This window comes from Macaca nemestrina, chromosome 13 (assembly GCF_043159975.1).
Source record: "Macaca nemestrina isolate mMacNem1 chromosome 13, mMacNem.hap1, whole genome shotgun sequence".
NCBI lineage: Eukaryota > Metazoa > Chordata > Mammalia > Primates > Cercopithecidae > Macaca > Macaca nemestrina.
This window is the reverse complement of record NC_092137.1, coordinates 43,434,455-43,454,852: the sequence shown is the minus strand read 5'-3', so window position 1 is coordinate 43,454,852 and position 20,398 is coordinate 43,434,455. Positions and strand designations below refer to the sequence as shown.

Here is a 20,398-nt window from a genome sequence, read left to right as displayed (position 1 = left end):
TATAATATATTGAAATATGACTCGTGAGGATTAATTAATCCTAAAAGAAATGACATTAGCAATCATAGATAGAAATGTTTTAGGTTGATAAGGATTTGTCCATCCATACACTTCATGTAAGTGACCTCAGAAGGTAGTTTTCCTACCCCTGAAATGTGGATAGAATGCCCATTATACTCTCATTTTTAGGAAACATTGTTTTTAATCTCATCCTCCTTGTGGGGGGTTATAATAATAATGGCCAACATTTATTGAGCATCTGTCTCTATGCCAACCACTGCCAAGCATTTTATGTGCATTAATGAAGAAAGTACTAATGTTCCTTCATCATAGACACACAGAAACTGAGGCATAGCAAGATGTGCCCAGTGTTCCATGTGTGCTAAGGTGGCGGATCCTGAGCTCTCCAGCTGCCCGCACTGTGGCCCCGCAGCATAACCAGGGCCACAGTCAGGAAACACCAGTCACTCACTTAGGGAAGGGAGTCTGAGAACCCTCTTTGGGGACTCAGCTTCCCAGGCTTCTGTCCCTGCTGCAGAACCCTGAGGCCTCAGAGAGGGATCCCCTTTTCAGGAGCTTCCACATCACAGGCTTTTATAGGGCCTTTCTTGCTTGTGTTTCTGTTTCCCATCCTGAGGGTGTGTGGAATGATACGAGAGCCTACCCAGGACTGGAGCGTGGTATTAGAAAGAGCACGCTTGACTGCTCCCGGGCAGCCACCTGCCCTTTTTCCCTTGGAAAGTGGACCTATGGCCACTGCACAAAACACTTCCTAATACCAGGCTGCTGGTGACTACATTTTGTGGTTTGTTAGTTGGAATTTATAGCTCAGATCTTATCATTCTGCCAAGTGCAATAAACTTTTGTTTTAACTGGAATATAACTTTTATTGTTATTATTTTTCTTTTAAATGTCTTAAAAGTGACCAACTTGTGCAAGTGGAGTCAGAAACCCTAAATAGTCTAAATGCCAAGTCAGTGTGCTCTGTAGATCAGTGTACGATTAGAAGACAGGCTCTCATTTATTACTGCTTGTGTTTCTATAATGGAAGTTAGGTAACATAAGCCCCCCTGCAGGCCAGCTTAGATGTTGATGATGCTTAAATGGTAAAAATCTGTGAGAAATGTTCAGCAATGTCCTGTATTTGTACTGCCTAAAACATGAATAATACATGTGTGACATGAATAAATAGGTCAGTGATTTTTATGACATATTAATTTCCTTTACCTAAGTTCCTGGGAAATATAGCTGAACAATTACAGAGAATGAAAACAAACTGGCATCTTAAAAACACCTGCTTTGATTATTTGGTCTAATTAGGTTAAATTTAACTATTTCCATTTGAACAAATTGAAAACAATTCTTATCTGTTCCTCGGTCATGCACTTTATCAGTGTTGGATGCAGATGTGTTTAATATGACATAGTTGGCGCTATTCTCTCAGCTCTGGGTGGGAAATAAAAAGGAATTGAGAACATATTTTGAGAGTCTTCTGGGGACTTTGTATTTCTGGGCCTATAGCTATGAAATTTTAAGGAGAAAAAAAAAAAGGCTTTGTTGTCAATAAATTAGTTGGTTTTCTCCAAAACACTGGAACTGTCATCTGACCTGCTGCTTGTGCCAAAATTATCTTTCCCAGGGAACAGTGAGCTTCTAAAATAAGCAGATGATTCCTAACTGTCTTTCAGAAGTCAGAATAATATAGGGTGTGTTATTAGATTGCTAGGTTAACGTGGTATTTACTCTGTTAATTCCAAACCTCGTGCTGGGTACAGAGACCCACAATTCTTTAGAAATTTAGTTTAGAGATCATAGCAATTTAAGTGACTTACCCAAGATTACACAGCTGGTTAGTGAAAAGGTTGAGCTTTCCTGACTCCCTATTCACTGTCCATTTCTGTGACCAAAGTTAAAGCCCTCATATAATGTGAGAGTTGTATCTGTGGCAGAACCGTGTCATGAAACCTTCTACCCACATTTTCATCCCAAGAGTGAAATACTGTTCTAGTCAACAACTAGGGTCTCAGAACATCTGTGATTTCTTATTTTTTATTTCATTTTTGTTTGTTTTTTTGCAGCTTTGTCACCCAAGGTTGGAGCGCAGTGGCACAGTCATGGCTTACTGCCACCTCAACCTCGTGGGCCCAAGCGATCCTCCTGCCTCAGCCTTCTGAGTAGCTAGGACCACAAGGCACATGCCACCATGCCCACCTAGTGGTTTTTTTGTTTTTGTTTTTGATTTTTGATTTTGTAGAGAGAGATCTCCCTTTGTTGCCTAGGCTGGCCTCAAACTCCTGGGCTTAAGCACCCCTCCCGCCTTGGCCTCCCAAAATGCTGGGATTACAGGCATGAGCCACCATGTCCAGCCACATCTGTGGTTTCAGTATTTTCTGTTCCTGCCTTTCCCAACTCTAGCCGCTCATCACAGATAATCTGAAAGTAGTTGCCCGTGTCAGTTAAATTTTTATGCAAGTAGTTTTTGAAAGCTTACTTAAGATATTTCATGTAAACGGAATCATACCTTTGTGGCCTTTCATGTGTAGATTCTTTCACTTAACATGTTTTCAAGGTTCATCCATGTTGTTCATTGTATTCTTTTTTATGGCTGAATAATATTCCAGTATAAGATACCACATTTTGTTTATCCATTCATCAGTTTGATGACATTTGGGTTGTTTTCACTTTGGAGTTGTTATGAATAATGCTGATATGAGTGTTCATGGGCAAGTTTTTGCTGGGACCTGTGTTTTCAATTCTCTTGGGTATTTACCTAGAAGTGGAATGTCTGGGCCATATGCCAACTCTAAGTTTAACTTTTTGAAGAATTGCTAAATTGTTTCCAAAGAGTCTGCAACCATCTTACATTTTTACCAGCAGTGTATGAAGTTTCCAGTTTCTCCATATCCTTACCAACTCTTATTGTCCATCTGTTTTATTAATAGCCATCCTAGTGCTGGGATCTCTTTGTGCTTTTGATTTGCATTTCCCTGATGACTAATGAGCTTGAGCATCTTTTCTAATGCTAGTTGGCCATTTGTATATCTTCAAAGAAAGGTCTCTTCAGATCCTTTGCGCATTTTTAAGTGAGTTATTTATCTTTTTTTTTTTTTTTTAAACAGAATTTCGCTCTTGTTGCCCAGGCTGGAGTGCAGTGGGCATGATCTCAGCTCACTGCAACCTCTGCCTCCCGAGTTCAAGAGATTCTCCTGCCTCAGCCTCCCAAGTAGCTGGTATTACAAGTACCCAACACCATGGCCAGCTAATTTTTGTATTTGTGGTAGAGATGGGGTTTCCCCATGTTGGCCAGGCTGGTCTCGGACTCCTGACCTTAAGTGATCCACCCGCCTCAGCCTCCCAAAGTGCTGGAATTACAAGTGTGAGCCATCGCGCCCAGACAAATTTTTTTTTTTTTTTTTTTTTTTAGGTGGAGTTTCACTCTTGTTGCCCAGGCTGGAGTACAATGGCGCGATCTCGGCTCACTGCAACCTCTGCCTCCCAGGTTCAAGCGATTCTCCTGCCTCAACCTCCCAAGTAGCTGGGATTACAGGCATGCATCACCACGCCCGGCTAATTTTGTATTTTTAGTAGAGACAGGGTTTCACCACGCTGACCAGGCTGGTCTCGAACTCCCTACCTCAGGTGATCTGCCCGCCTCAGCCTCTCAAAGTGCTGGGATTACAGGCATGAGCCACCACGCCCAGCCGAGTTATTTGTCTTTTTATTCTCAAGTTGTAAGGGTTCTTTTTATGTTCAAGATATTAATCCCTTATAAGATACACAGTTTGCAAATATTTTCTCCCTTCCTGTGGATTTTTACTTTCTTGATAATGTCCTTTGATGGACAAAAGTTTTTAGTTTTGAAGTCCATTGTATCTATTTTTTCTTTTGTTGCTTGTGCGTTTGATTTCATGTCTAAAATCAAAGTCACAAAGATTTACACCCATGTTTTCCTCTAGAAGTTTTATAGTTTTAGTTCATAAGTTTATGATCCATATTGACTTAATCTTTATATCTGGTATGAGGTACAGATTCAACCTCATTCCTTTGGCATATGTGACTATCCATTTGTCCCAGCACTGTATTTCAAAAAGACTATCCTTTCTCCATTGAATTGTCTTGACACCCTTGTCAAAAAGTCAGTTGACCGTAAATTAGGGGTTTGTTTCTGGATTCTTAATTATATTCCATTGATCTGTATATCTGTCCTTATGCCAGGAGCACACTGTCTTGATTACCATTACTTCATAGTAACTTGAAATCAGGATGTGTGAGTCCTCTTTCTTCATTTTTCAACACTGCTTTGCCTATTCTGAGTTCCTTGCATTTTCATATGAATTTTAGGATCAGCTTATTTTGAAAAAAAAAAAAAAAAAAAAGGGAAGGAGGGAGGGAGGAAAGAAAAAGCCAGCTAGAATCTTTTTTTTTTTTTTTTTTTTTTTTTTTTTTTTTGAGAGGGAGTCTGGCTCTGTCGCCCAGGCTGGAGTGCAGTGGCCGGATCTCAGCTCACTGCAAGCTCCGCCTCCCGGTTTTACGCCATTCTCCTGCCTCAGCCTCCCGAGTAGCTGGGACTACAGGCGCCCGCCACCTCGCCCGGCTAGTTTTTTTTTGTATTTTTTAGTAGAGATGGGGTTTCACCGTGTTAGCCAGGATGGTCTTGATCTCCTGGCCTCGTGATCCGCCCGTCTTGGCCTCCCAAAGTGCTGGGATTACAGGCTTGAGCCACCGCGCCCGGCCTAGAATCTTGATAGGGATTAAATCTGTAGATGAATTTGAAGAGTACTGCCATCATAACAATATGATGTCTTTAAATCCATGAACATTGAATGTCTTTCCATTTATTTAGGTCTCTTTAATTTATTTCAGTGGGTGTTTTATAGTTTTCATGGCGCATATATGTCATGCACATCTTTCATTAAATAATTTGTTCCTATTTTGATGCTGTTAGAATTATTTTCCTAATTTCGTTTTTGGATTGTTCATTGTTACTGTATAGAAGTACAATTGATAATTTGTATGTTGATCTTTTATCCTGCAACATTACTGAACTTACTTATTAGCTCTAATAGGCTCTATTGTGGACTCCTTTGAATTTGTGGCTGTGAATCTGTGACTTGCCTTTTCATTTTCTTAACAGTGTCTTTTGAAGAGCAGACATTTTTAATTTTGATAAGGTCAACTTTATCCATTTTTTTGTGTGTTTTATACTTTTTATGCCCTAGTTAAGAAGTCCTTGCCTATTCCAAGGTCACAAAGATGTTCCCTCCTTTTTCTTCTAAAGTTTTGTAGTTCTGCATTTAACATTTAGATCTGTAATCTATCTCAAAGTTAATTTTCATGTGTATCATGAGATATGGTTGGCATTCTTTTTTTATTTTTTTCTTATGGATATCCAGTTTTTCAGCATCATTTTTTGTTTGTTTGTTCGTTTCTAGAGACAGGATCTTGCACTGTCTCCCATGCTGGAGTGCGGTGGCACGATCATGGCTCAGTGCAGCCTCAAACTCCTGGGCTTAGGAAATCCTCCAACCCCAACCTCCCGAGTAAGTGGGACTACGGGCACATGCCACCATGCCCTAATTTTTAAATTTCTTGTAAAGACAGGGTCTTGCTGTGTTGCCCAGGTTGGTTTTGAACTCCAGGGTTCAAGCACTCCTCCTACCTTGGCCTCCCAAAGTTTGGGATTACAGACGTGAGCCACCGTGCCCAGCCCCCAACACCATTATTGCTTTAAATATTTCCTCCATCTTTTCCCGTTTTTCCTTTCTTTCTGTGATTCCATTCAAATGTAAATTAAGTCACTTAAAGTTGTCCCATACATCGCTGATGCTCATTCTTTTTTTTTTAATCTGTTTTACTTTTGATAGCTTCAACTTTTGTGACTCTAAATTCACAACCTTTTTCTTTTGCAATGTATAACCTGCTACTATTTTCTTTTAAGAAAAATGATGTAGGGTCTCACTATGTTGCCCAAATGGTCTTGAACTCCTAGGCTTAAGCAGTCCTCCTCCCTTGGCCTCCCAAAGTGCTAGAATTACAGATGTGAGCCACCATCCCCAGCCTCTACTGCTATTTTCATCTAGTGAATTTTTTTTAATTTTAGATATTGTATTGTTCATCTCTAGAAGTTTCATTTGTGTCCTTTTTATATCTTCTATATCTCCCTTTATCATGTTCAGTCTTCCTCTAGATTCTTGACCATATGTAGCAGGCGTACATAACTGTTTTCATGTTCTTATTTCTAATTTCATTATTGCTGTCATTTTAGGATATTTTTAAATTAATTTTTTCCTGGTTATGGATTATACTTTCCCACTTCTTTGCACGCTTAAAATTTTTTATTAGATACTAGACAATGTTAATTTTATGTCGTTGGGTGTTGGATTTTTGTTTTATTCTTTAAAGTGTTGGACTTTGTTTTAGCACACAGTTGAGTTACTTAGGATTGGTTGGATTACAGATCTCCAGAGCTCTCTCACTATACAGATTTGTTATCTCCGGTATTGTACCCCACAAATTCCAGCTGCCTGAGTCTTCCCAAACTCTGATCTCTCATCTTTTCAACTGAGCAAGACCTCTGGGCTCTGAGTTCTCCTCTCTGTACTGGGGCTTAGAAATTCCCTCTTGGCAGTAAGCTTAGGCAATTGTAAAGCTTGCCTTATTGTTGTCTTCTTGTTGAGTCTTGCATTGCTCATATCCAATGATTAAAAACAATAATTTCATACATTTTTTTCAGTTTTCTAATTGTTTATAGTAGAAGGACAATTCCTGTAATGGTTAATCTTTCATAGGCAGAAGCAAAAATCACTTCTATCACCTTGTCTTGAAGCCTTTTGGTTCTTCAACTGTAAAGTGAGCATCATACACTCAGAGGATTGGGGAAAATGTCATAAAAATTGTGAAAAGTCACATTACAAGAAAAAGCCAACATTGGGAGAACAGCAGCTTATCAAGAGATAAAACTGATAGCAAGAACAAAGAAATGAATGGCCATCATATCCCGGGTGGAAGCAGCTGGATCCTGACTCCCAGGTTCATTTCCATTGATTACCTGGCAGAATTAACCTGAGTCCTCTCTCCATATTGGGGCTGGACTTCACATTAAAATAGGAACACTCCTAGTACAACCAGATTTTGTTGGATTTTGCTAGCAGCTGTATACTACACCTTGCAACATCACTGATGATTTGGTCTACAATTCATTGGTGCCAGGAACCTCTTCAGTCTTAGATTCTACAGACCCTCAACCCCAGGGGCATTCCCAGAACTAAATTGTAGCACTAGCAAGGGACTGAGATGGGTGATCCTAGTGTCTCTTATTACAGGTGAGGCAACAGAAGTAAGCCCATTATGTAAAGGAATCTTCCCAGTTAGCAATTGACTCCCAAGTTGGTTTTGCAGTATCCCATGGACTAAGTGTGGAAGAGAAGCCCCAGGTCCTTTGTGAGTTAGAGTTTAAATTAAACAGGGTCATGGTGGACGAATTTCTGATTCCCAATCCTGTTCTTAGGACCAATTCACCGAAAGAACCAGAAGGAGGCTGGGCGCAATGCCTCACACCTGTAGTACCAACACTTTGGGAGGCCAAGGCAGGTGAATTGCTTGAGCCCAGGAGTTCAAGACCAGCCTGGGCAACATGGCAAAACCCCATCTCTACAGAAAATACAAAAAATTAGCCAGGCATGAGGGCTTGTGCCTGTAGTCCCAGTTCCCTGGGACTGAGGCTGAGTTGGGAGAATCACCTCCCAGGCTCATTTCCATTACTTCCTGAGCCCGGGAAGGCTGCAGTGAGCTGCAGTCATACCACTGCACTCCAGCCTGGTAACAAGAGTAAGACCCTGTCTCAAAAAGAGAAAGATTGAGAGAGAGAGACAGAGAGAGAAGGGAAGGAGGGACGGGAAAGGAAAGGAAAGGGAAAAGGAGAAAGGAGAAAGAAAAGAGGAAAGGAAACCAGAAGTAGTGTATGCTTAGAATTAACTATGTTTGTGTCTTTGAGTTGTCATGTGTTTATCCACAGTAGTTCTGGACTTCCTCTCTGTGTTGGGCAAAGGCTGAGATGGGATGGTAGGTGGAGGCAATAGTAAAAGCTGTGGGTCCCACCCAGGGCCTGGTGAGCTCATCTTTAGCCTACCCAGATCCTTTGAGCTCTTCTGGCTCTGCTGTCTCCCAAGCCAGAGAGGATGTGTTTTGATTTTGTGGGCTACCAGGATAGTCTTCAGAGTATCGTCGGAAGCACATCCTCCTTCCTCAGCAGCCGATTGGGAATCCTACACTTGAAAAATACATGCCTTTGAGAATATGCCGGGACAAGGGAAAGTAGGGATGTTTTCCAAGGAGTGTGTGTGATGGGGGCCGCACCTGTGTAAGCAGAGATGATGGGGTTCAGAGAACCAGAAACAAACCTGGGCAAGAAATAAACAACCAGTACTAGTTCAGGGTGAGACAAAGTTAGTTTCCAAATCCCTCCACCAGGTCATTCAACATGTTTGTAACTGGAAGAGCCCCCTGAGGTCAGGATTACAGTTTACTGGGCGGGTCAAGGATTAAATGGAAAAATGGAATTTCCCTTTGATAAGGAGAAGCCAAGATTTATTAAGTCATTTTATTTTGTTGTTGTTGTTCCTATGGTTTCCTTTTCTCTAAAAATATAATTTTTTTAACTGAGAAATTGCATAACAGGACATCGACATTAAGAGTGTACAAATTATCATGTGTGATTATTTTTAGAACCAGTTTATCCACCATTTCAGATAAAAACTTTTGTTGGATCTGATTACAGAGCTCTGACCAATGCTACAATTCTTTGAAATAGAAAAAGCAGGCTGTCTCCCTATGCATTGAAAGTGAAGTCTGGGCCAGGCACAGTGGCTAATGCCTGTAATCCCAGCACTTTGGGAGGCTGAGGTGGGCGGACCACTTGAGGTCAGGAGTTCGAGACCAGCCTGGCCAACATGGCGAAACCCTGTCTCTACTAAAAATACAATAATTAGCCCGGCTTGATGGCTGGCGCCTGTAATCCCGACTACTCGGGAGGCTGAAGCAGGAGACTCACTTGAACCCGAAAGGCAGAGGTTGCAGTGAGCCAAGATTGTGCCACTGCACTCCAGCCTGAGCAACAGAGTGAGACTCCATCTCAAAAAAAAAAAAAAAAAAAAAAATGAAGCCTGCTCTGTATTTTTTCATCTGCTATTTTTTAAAGGAGGTTGGAGATACTGGGAGAGAAAGGAGAAGATAGAGAAAACTTTAGAACAATTATGTCTGCAAAGGAGAAATTCACTCGTTTGTTCATTCATTCATTCCTTTGAGGCAGAGGGAGCAACATGTGCAAGTTCAGACAGAATGAGGAATCTTCTTCTGAGACTTTGTGGCAGGTGACCTTCCATGGTGGCACAACCAGTATCACTGCCATTTGCACAGTATCCTTATAAGTGACACTTTGTAGTAGTGAAACCATTTTTTTGTTGTTGGGTTGGTCTTTTCAGTCCTGAGGAGGATCTTTCTGCCTTCACGGATACTGACTGCTGCTTCTAAATAGAACAAGTTGTGTCTGATTACTGGGACTTTGCCTCCCCCATAGCCGTCTTTGCTGGGACCAAGAAAATGTTGTCATTCTGGGCCTTACATTTTTTCTTTCTTGCCCTTTTTATTTTGGCACAAGACAATCAGAAGGCCAGGAACTGTATAATATGCAGGAGCTCTTTGGTTGAATACTAGAAGAAGGGGTTGACTTATGATGAAGGGCCATGGTGTACAAAAACAAATACCATTAAACACTTGAATTACACACATTCAATGCATAGCAAGATGTTTGCACTATGGAAAGCATGGATGATCTCAGATGGTCTGAGGTGGAGGCCCTGAAAGTGCAGTCCCTGGCCGGGCGCGGTGGCTCAAGCCTGTAATCCTAGCACTTTGGGAGGCCGAGACGGGCGGATCACGAGGTCAGGAGATAGAGACCATCCTGGCTAACACGGTGAAACCCCGTCTCTATTAAAAAAATACAAAAAATTAGCCGGGCGTGGTGGCGGGCGCCTGTAGTCCCAGCTACTCCGGAGGCTGAGCCAGGAGAGTGGCGTGAACCTGGGAGGCGGAGATTGCAGTGAGCTGAGATCGCGCCACTGCACTCCAGCCTGGGCGACAGAACAAGACTCCGTCTCAAAAAAAAAAAAAAGAAAGTGCAGTCCCTGCACCAGCAGCATCAGCATTATCTGGAAATTTAATTAGGAAATGTAACTTTTGGGTGACCCTGCCCCAGACTTACTGAATTAGAAACTCGGGGTGAGCAGCTAAAGTTTGAGAACCACTGGTCTGAGGTAACAGTACAGCAACCCTACATGGGACATTGATCACTGATTGAAATGCCAGGGGAAACTGCCCTCTCTAATTATTATTCCTCCTCCACCCCTGGCCACACCTAAAGTTAAATTCACCTAAATTAAATGCTGTTATGGTGTAACTTCACTGTATCCATAATTATGTGGTAATATTATTTACTTTTTTTTTTCAGAATGCCCTTGCTAAAGCTATTTAGATTAACGTGCACCTTTGAAAAATTATATTGATTTTTTTAAAATTTAACAAACCTATATGAATAGCTCAGAAGAGCAAAGGTGAATGGCCCACCGGCCTTCCCTTTGGGGTTATGCTTCTCCTCTTGGGAGGAGACAGACTGCCCTAAATAATAGAACAGAACATGCTAAGTATGATGCCATCCCTGCTCAAGGTCTGTGCTACTGTTAAATCCTCTTTCAGCAGCCTGTTGAATTAGCACTCTCCCTTGGTTAGTTAGGGAGTGGCAGTTTTGATATCTAAAGTTAACTTTCACAGTGACTGTTAGGTTGCAGACATTACACTGGAATCTCCAACCTAACAAAGAACCAAAAACTACTAAGATAACACATGTGATATTACCAAAGGAATTGTGTGAGTGGGCCACCATACTCCTTCATGCAAGACACTCCTTAGTGCCACGAAGGACTCTGCAAAGTTCCTTCAGTTTGTTCCTGAGAACAGAGGTTCCTAATAGTTATGCCATCCAAACAGACTAGCCTCAAGAAGCTTTTATCAACTTCTTCAAAGCTGTAATTCACTAGTGCTGCTTCCTGGTGATTTCACCAGCCCATGGCACAAGGAAACTATAGCAAAATGATACTATAGCAAATTTGTCTTTTTTTTTTTTCCTTAGTTTTTAGTTTTTAGAGATGGGGTCTCACTACATTACCCAGGCTGAAGTGCAATGGCTATTCACAGGTGTGCTGATAGCACATTGTAGCTTCAAACTCCTGGGCTCAAGCAGTCCTCCTCCCTCAGCCTCCCAGCTAGCTGGAACTACAGGTGCATGCCACGATGCCTGGCTACATCTTTTTCTTAAAAACAAATTTCTTTAAATTATCTTTTATGATGACACTATGGTTTTTTCCCTTTTGGAGCATAAGAGACTTTGTTTCATGAAATGATAATAGTAGGTTTTTAACATCCTTTGCAAAATATAAGCTGGCAACTTACACCAGTCTGCCACATTGTGACATTTCTTTAGGAATTACTTCTCCAGGGAACCAGGACATGGCACAGTAGGAGGTATTGTCCTTCCATGTGAATCCAGCCATTCAGCCATTCCCTTGAAGGCCAGAAATATACTTGCTCCGAAGAGTGAAAAAAAAAAAAACGTTAATTCCAAAAATGAAATCAAATTGGATGCAAGAATCAGTCACACATACTTGAGTGGCTGAGATGACTGCACTGGTGGGAAAGTGCAAAGACTTTCCAAATAAGGAGGGCTGAAAAAAGCTCCAGCCAGGAAGAGTTAGAAAAAAATCACTCTAACTTAGGAAAAATATGATGGGGCCATTAAAACAGAAACTTCATTCTTTCACTCAAACATTTGGACTTTCCAACAAAGAAGAAACCCAAATCAATCAAAGTTGAGGTTGCAAGTAGAAAAGGTAAGATTTCAGATGGGTGTGGTGGCATGCACCTGTAGTCCCAGGTACTCAGGAGACAGATGTGGGAGGATCACTTGAGCCGAGGAGTTCGAGACCAGCTTGTAATAAACCGTCTCTTTTCTTTTTTTTTTTTTTTTAATAAAAAGGCAAAGAAGGTTGAAAAATTACAGTCTGCTAAAGATGAAGGCTGCTAAACTTCAGACTGGATCTAACTTCAGTTATTTGTGTCCTACAACGAAGGGCACTCATAGAAATGAAAATAAGTACCACATGTGCATCTAGACTCTTTATGGCAGGACACAAATGTTGTTGCACCAGGGAAAAGTCTTGGTTGTGAAAACCCTTTGATGAACTCTCCCTGCAGTGGGAAACAGACTTTACCACTGAAACAGTAGCCGTCAGTCCCTGCTGTACCTAGGTCACTTTAAAATTAGACTGCCAGATCTCACCCCAGAGATGTGGTCAAGTGTCCCCTGACATAAGTATTTTTCTAAAGCTCTCAGATGAATGTAGTGGCTTCCTGGGCTGAGAACCACTGTGTAAGAGAAAAGCAGCATTTCTTTGTTAGTTGCTGCAGTAGCTTATGCTGAAGTATTGGACATTCCTGCCTCCAACCTTCTGTTCCACCTAGAGACCCTCTCCCTCTGGGTACTGAGATGGAATAGGGGAATGTGGTTCCTGTGGTCCCCACCCAGTTGGAGCTCCATGAGAGCAAAGCTGGGTCTAATTCACTTCTACATCTAGACCTAGAGCAGAACCTGCACGTAGCGAGCCAGTGTTTACATTGCTGAAGGTCTGGCCAGGTGGCCGGCCTGCCTGCCAGGAACATTTATAGTGCGGATTCATTCTTTTGAATTCTTGGTTATTTTCTCTCCTTTGGTGTTTTTATTTGAAAGAGAAATTGGGGCATGGTGAATTTTCTAGTTCTTCACTACTGTGAAGTCCTGCGCTGGAATCAGCCATGCTCTGCTTGGAACTCCAGCGCCCTACCCACCCATAAACCCTGCCAGCCCGCGTGAAAGTTGGCCCTGAGGAGTGTGGTTCTCAGCTGGGGTGCAGAGCAGAATTACCTGCCAGTTCTTAAGATTACAGCTGTCTGCGCCCAATTTGAAACCAACTGAATCAGAATCTACAAGAGTGGGATTCAGGCATGTGTGGTTTTAATATCCTTAGTCATTACCTTCACTTGAGGGCAGTGGTGTTTCAAATACCTGGATCAGCAGCAGCAGCTTCACCTGTGATCTTGTTGAAAATGCAAATCATCAGCCCCATCCCAGGACCTCCAGAATCAGAAACTCTGGGGTGAGGTCGAGGTAGCAGTTCGTGGTTTCACAAGCCCTTCAGGGCATCTCCTTGAGTCAGAGTTGCTACACAAACAGAATATGTTTTCCAAGCAGCAGTTTGGAGAAGGTGCCTAAATGAATATCACTTGATAATTGTCTCCCTTTGGGCTCTAGATCTAGCCTCTCCTGGTGCTCCTCTGTTGACACATTAATTCAGCAAACTTATTTAAAGGTCTCTTTGTGCCTGTTCTCTCCTAACTCTCCCTGGCACTTTTGCCCTTTCCTCTCCTCTCCCAGTGAGGCACCTGTGCAACCTCAGGGCCCACCTTAAATTGTGTTCCCTCTTGAAAGCCCATTTTCCATTTCTTCCAGTAGAATATCAGTGCCATCACATTCATTTTGGTCTTTCGTATGGCTTTAGTGTGTTTTCTCTTTACCTACCTTTTCCTTAGTGACCTTGAGCAAGTAACCTCTCTGTTTCCTCATCTGTAAAATGGGAATGATAATAATAATAATAGAGCCTACCTCATTAATGAGTTAATACTTGTCTAGGTGCTCCGAATAATATCAACAAGTATAAATTCTAAAAGTAATTTTTGGCCGGGCACAGTGGCTCACGCCTGTAATCCCAACACTTTGGGAGGCTGAGGCAGGAGAATTGCTTGAACCTGGGAGGCAGAGGCTGCAGTGAGCCGAGATGGTGCCACTGCACTCCAGCCTGGGTGACAGAGACTCTGTCTCAAAAAAATAAATAAAATAGAAGTAATTTTTATTCATAGCATTAAATCATGGGTATGTAATATGTTATAATTACATAACAGTACATGACACGTAAATACTCAACAAATGTCAGCATTTTTTTTTTCTTGAGACAGTTTTGCTCTTGTTGTATAGGCTGTAGTACAGTGGCACAATCTCGGCTCACTGCTACCTCCGCCTCACAGGTTCAAGCAATTCTCCTGCCTCAGCCTCCCGAGTAGCTGGGATTACAGGCATGCACCACCATACCTGGCTAATTGTTGTATTTTTAGTAGAGATGGGGTTTCGCCATGTTGGTCAGGCTGGTCTCAAGCTCCTGACCTTGGGTGATCTGCCCACCTTGGCCTCCCAAAGTGCTGGGATTATAGGCGTGAGCCACCGCGCCCAGCCCAAATTTCAGCTTTTATTAATAACAATTTTAGGACACTAAACATTTTGTGATTTTTATAGGTTTTTGTTGGTGGTGGTGTTCTTGAGACAGAGTCTCTTCTATTGCTCAGGCTGGAGTGCAGTGGCCATATCTTGGCTCACTGCAAACTCCACCTTTTGGGTTCAAGCGATTCTCCTGCCTCAGCCTCCTGAGTAACTGGGATTATAGGCGCCTGCCATCATGCCCAGCTAATTTTTGTATTTTTTTAGTAGAGATGGGGTTTTACCATGTTGGTCAGATTGGTCTCAAACTCCTGACCTCAGGTGATCTGCCCGCCTCAGGCTCCCAAAGTGCTGGGATTACAGGTGTGAGGCACTGCGCCCAGCCGGATTTTTATAGTTATTATTGTGTACTTGTTCTTTGTCCTTCCATTGGTCTTAAAGCTCTTTGAAGCAGATCTTTTTCTTTCTCAGCTCTGCATCTCTGCATCTCCCAAGTACCTAATACAGTTAAGCATCCTTTGCGCAAAATGCTTGGGACCCGACATGTTTCAGATTTCAGGTTTGGGTTTTTTTTTTTTTTAATATTTGCATATATAATGAGATACCTTGGGGATGGAACCCAAATCTAAACACAAAATTCATTTATGTTTCATACATACCTTATACATATAACTGGAAGGTGATTTTATTTTTCCCTTGGGGACACTGAATAAACTGCATCTGTGTGTTGACTGTATTAGGTCAGATGCAGAATTTTCCACTTGTGGCACCGTGTCAACACGTAAAAAGTTTCTGATCTTAGAGCATTTTAGATTTCAGATTTTCAGATTAGAGATGCTCAACCTGTATATGCTTAGGAAATACTTACAAAGTTAATACTGAAGTCACAGGCAGTGTAGGTCAAGAAGTCCCTAAGGAATGTCTCCGTTCATTTACCTCATCAGCGTGCTTGCTCCCCATCTCCTCCTTCTTTTGGGTAGTGCCTTCATTCCCTGGCTTCCTGGTGATATCATCCCTTCTTAAGGCCCCAGACCAGGCAAGTGGGTCTGGGTGTCCACCTCTCAAGTCCAGCAGACTACACTTACACTCAGCCTGGACTATATCTAGAACAACCCAGATAGTTCTTCCTGTTGTTAATTATAATTTTAAGAGCAGATTTCTGAGCCGTATTTCTGACTGTGCCAAACAAATGAAATTCCTTTTGAATATAATGTTGTCCTCTAGCAGCAGTGGGTAGGAAGGATAGGGAAATGGTACCTGGAGACGATAGTACTGTGCTCTTCTTATTATTAAATTATTATGAGATTCGGTTTTTAGACACTGAAACAGAGATGACACAGAGGTTGAAGATCCCAACTGCCCAGGGTTTCCCTCACTGCTTTATAAAGATGCCTGCCTGGCTGGGCTCAGTGGCTCACACCTGTAATCCCAGCACTTTGGGAGGCCAAGGTGGGTGGATTATTTGAGGTCAGGAGTTTGAGACCAGCCTGGGCAACATGGTTAAACCCTGTCTCTACTAAAAATACAAAAATTAGCCGGGTGTGGTGGCGCATGCCTGTATTTCCAGCTACTCTGGAGGCTGAGGCAGGAGAATCACTTGAACCGGAGAGGCCAAGGTTGCAGTGAGCCAAGATTGTGCCACGGTGCTCCAGCCTGGGTGACAGAGGGAGATTCTGTCTCAAAAAAAATTTAAAAATAAAAAGGTGCCTCCTTGTGAGCTGGGAATTCTGCAATGTCTGAGTTAAGAGTAGAGGTGTGGCCAGTCATGGTGGCTCACGCCTGTAATCCCAGCATTTTGGGAGGCTGAGGCGAACGGATCACGAGGTCAGGAGTTTGAGACCAGCCTGTCCAGCATGGCAAAACCCTGTCTCTACTAAAAATACAAAAATTAGCCAGGCGTGGTAGCACGCACCTGTAATCCCAGCTACTCAGGAAGCTGAGGCAGGAGAATCGCTTGAACCCTGGAGGTGGAGGTTGCAGTGAGCCGAGATTGCACCACTGTACTCCTGCCTGGACGACAGAGTGAGACTCTGTCTCAAAAAAAAAAAAAAAGAGGTTTGTCTGCAACCCCAGATGATGGCCTCCCTGGGATCCCATCATATTGGAGCCCAAGTCCAGTCCCCGTTTTGCCCCTTGTGGCAGACTTTGAAACAATTTGATGTGTTACATAAATATTGTATATTTTTAAATCTCGAATTATTGCAAGTCTATGCAAATTTTCAATTTCAAATAAATTTTTCTGTTACCTTAATGTTTTACATTTGCATTATGTTTATGTTACTTTTCTAGAAGTTGGCAGAATTCTCTGAGTTATAATGAGATGATAAATATAAACAGTGTTTTATTAGCTGTAAATGCGTATCACTTAAATGCTGTCTGGTAAGCCAATCCAGGATAAACTTGTTAACATCTTGGGTACAGTTGTCAGGGTTTATCAGAGAATGCTGTGAATATAATATCTAAATTTTGGCAAGGCATTTGGTGAAATCTGTCCTGAGTTCTTGTAGATAAAACTTCATGGACAGAATGGTACAATTAAGAGGATTCATAACTGAGGTATGACTCAAACCAAAGAGGGCTAGTTAATGAATTGGTGGGAGCCTCGAAGAGCGTTTGAAGCAAGGGCCAGCAGGGAACCTGCTCACCGAAGGCCTCTGCCCTCCACCTTACCCACATAAATTTTAGTAATTATTTGATTGTGGGCATTTAGGCATTCCTGTGTATTTGTATGCGTTTTTGAGACAGGGTCTCACTTTGTCGCCCAGGCTGGAGTGCAGTGTCAGCATCATGGCTCACTGCATCCTCGACCTCCTGGGCTCAAGTGATCTCCCACCCAGCTGACTTTTTATTTTTTTTAGAAATAGATTCTCACAATGTTGTCCAGCCTGGTCTCAAACTCCTGGGCTCAAGCAATCCTCCCACCTTGGGCTCCCAAAACGTTGGGATTACAGGCATGAGCCACCAGGCCCAGCTGGTTTACCCAACTTCTATTAGATGATGAACATGTGTGAAGAACTGGGTGCTGGGAGGTACCCAAGACTCCTCCCCTAGTCCGCACCCTCATTCCCTAGTCCTGCCAGTTTTATCCCTTCCATAGTTTTGTTTTCTTTCTTTTCTGCCTTTTTAAATGATCACCTTGGCTTCAGACCTTCAGTGTTTCTTAAACCCACCTTCTGCCGATTCCTTCTGAACTTTAGGCCCTCGTCATTTATTTCTCTCCTGGACTACAGTGCAGTAGTGTTGTAACTGGTCTCCCTGCCTCTAATATTGCCCCCTCAACAATAAGAGCACTTCAGTGAAAATGGGCCCCTGACCTTATTGCTTAAACTAACCCCTCAGTGGCTTTCCCTTGCATACAGAACTAGCTGCTTCACATTGTCTAGGAGGCTTTCTGTACTCTAGCCACATTTCTTCCCTAGCCTCATCTCCTGCCCTTTCCCCCTCTAATTTTATGCTCCAGTGTTATGGGATGGCCTGTAGTTCCTCACATGGTCCATTCTGTTTCACGCCTTCATTGAGCCTTTGCTCAGCTGGTTCCCCTGCCTTTGGTGGTCCTAACACATTGTCACCTCTCTTCCTCTTTGAGACTTGGGTTATCATTTATACCACTATATTGGAATTACGTGTTCATGCATTTCTCTTTCTCAAACTAGACTGACTATAAACTCCTTAAGGGCAGTGATCTTATTTAGCTCCTACCACATAGTAAGCAGGCAATAAGTTTTTGGGTTTTTTTATTTTTTTAATCAGAACTGAGAATATGAAAAGATCTCGGCAAATGAAAGGCAGACCATAAAACTTAACAGGAAGCTAAAATTTAACAGGGATATACTTGGGCTTAAAATAAACAAACAAAGAAAACACATCTTGGCCTAAGTACTGAGTACAAAGTGGGAGAAAGATGACTCACCACCATCAGTAGACCATGTCAAAAAAGAAGGGCTGTGGTTTCAGTTGACTTTGTGCTCCATATGAGTCAACAGTGTGATGCAACTCCAGTTCAGAACAGGGAAAGTAATAGTCCTGTGGGTCAAACCATGCAGGAGATTTGTGATCCAGCCTATGGGCCATCCTTTAAGAGAGGGTGAGGCATGTCCACAGGAAAGCAGCTAGAATAATGAGAGACAGTGACCCCATCATTTGGGGAAGGAATTAGGAATGTTTCATCTGGAGAAGACAGAGGGGACACAAGAATTGTAATCAAATGCCTAAAGAGCTGTCATTGGGAGCCTCAAAATATAGCATTAGGCTAATGAGTAAAAACACAAAAAGAACTTTTTGACAATTAGATCTACTGACAATGGAATAAGCTGTCTCATGAGCTCCAGGGTACCGTAGGGTTCAACCAAGAGCTTCTGGGAAGGGGTGTTACAGAGGGAAGCTTAGCCCCTGAAGGAAGTTTATACTCTTGGTCAGCTTTGAGGCTTAGTGATAAGAGGTCACTGAGTTCATATTTATTGAATGTTGAGGAGGGGTGCCAGGAATGCATCTTCTAATGGTAATTCCTTTGTACCCCTATTGGAAAAATTATACATTACCTAAATGGAAATTGTTGTGGACCAAAAGTCTGAACCTTCGAGGGCCACTCACTTATGACAGTGTTTGAAATCTGCTTATGGGAGATATCTGATGGCCTCACGCAGTGGATTCAGTCTTCATTCTGTCATGTCCTTTTGTGGAAAATTAAAGTGATTATCTCTTTCCCTTTGCTTTTTTTGCTTCTTAGTTCTGGAGAGTCTTGGCTTCTGGGAGGAAGTCAGAGGGATTATCTCAGGATCAGAGCTGATAACAGGATTCCCTTGTGCCTTCAAGGCGCCGGGCCTGCCCCAGTACCTCGAGAGCCTCACTAGACTAACCATTGCTGCAGTGTGGGCTGCAGCAGCCAAGAGTGGAGAGCGGGAGAGGGATGTCCCCATCTCTTTCTCTCAGCTGTTAGAATCTGCCTTCCCTGAAGTGCGCTCACTGACACTGGAAGCCCTCTTGGAAAAGTTCTTGTCAGCAGCCTCTGGACTTGGAGAGAAGGGTCTGCCACCCTTGCTGTGCAACATGGGAGAGAAGTTCTTATTGTTGGCCATGAGGGAAAATCACCCAGAATGCTTCTGCAAGGTAAAGTCTCCAATGTACTGACTGGCCCTTTCCATTCCCCACATTCTTGTGTGAGCCACTGGAATGGTAGGATCATGAAGGCAAGATTGAGTTTGGGCTCTACAGGGGCAATAGGAAGTAGATCCAGCATCCAGTGGATAAGGACTCTCTTTATATGGTGGTTGGCATGGCGTCATACCTAGAAGGGCACCAAGAAAAGCTTTTGATGATAGGGGTATTGATAGCAGAGATTAACCAAAGACAGAGCAAACCACTTTGGGATGTTTAGGAAACAGGTTATTAAAAATTCACTGTAGCGTGTGTTAGAGGTAGTCTTTGCTGACATGGCTATTTGAGGGCAGATGGCCACCTGGGAAGCATAATCAAAAGGAAAGGACACTGGCCTAGAAATCAAGGCATCTGGCTCCCATCCCAAGTCACTAGAGGCCGTCTGGTTAGTCATTGCATCACCCTGCCTCAGTCTCCCAAATGTGTTATGGGGGAAATAAGAAGTCAGTGGGAGCCTTTTGAAAGGTAGACCTCTTGTTGATACAATTGATTATTATGTAACCTCTAGAGACGTTTCCCTGAGTATGTATTTCTCTTTTTTGTGTGTGGATTTGGCTTACACAGATACTGAAAATTCTCCACTGTATGGACCCTGGTGAGTGGCTTCCCCAGACGGAGCACTGTGTCCATCTGACCCCAAAGGAGTTCTTGATCTGGACGATGGATGTTGCTTCCAATGAAAGGTTTGCCCCCAATACCTCCTGTACAACCTTGGTAAGATGTATGGTCCCATCAGTCATTATGTAATGAACTTGCACACAGTCCTGGCCTCAGGTCTCAGGTCCTGTGTTTCATTCTAAGCCTCAGCCTAAGAGTTCTAAACTCAAGCAATAGAATGATATCAGCGATTCGCATTAATAACAACAAGGTGATTGCTTCCGGAGGCATTTT

General features: G+C 42.6%; 1 protein-coding gene across 11 annotated transcripts in view; it reads left to right on the top strand.

Moving 5' to 3' along the window:
* LOC105464931 (THADA armadillo repeat containing) overlaps nt 1-20,398 on the top strand; it is a 356,256-nt gene that overhangs the window by 272,707 nt on the left and 63,151 nt on the right. For all 11 annotated transcript variants that reach the window (XM_071076636.1, XM_071076633.1, XM_011713068.3 and 8 more), the window contains 2 exons: nt 19,080-19,459; nt 20,072-20,190. In XM_071076636.1, the coding sequence (XP_070932737.1) occupies nt 19,080-19,459; nt 20,072-20,190 (499 nt within the window). The remainder of the gene's footprint in view (nt 1-19,079; nt 19,460-20,071; nt 20,191-20,398) is intronic.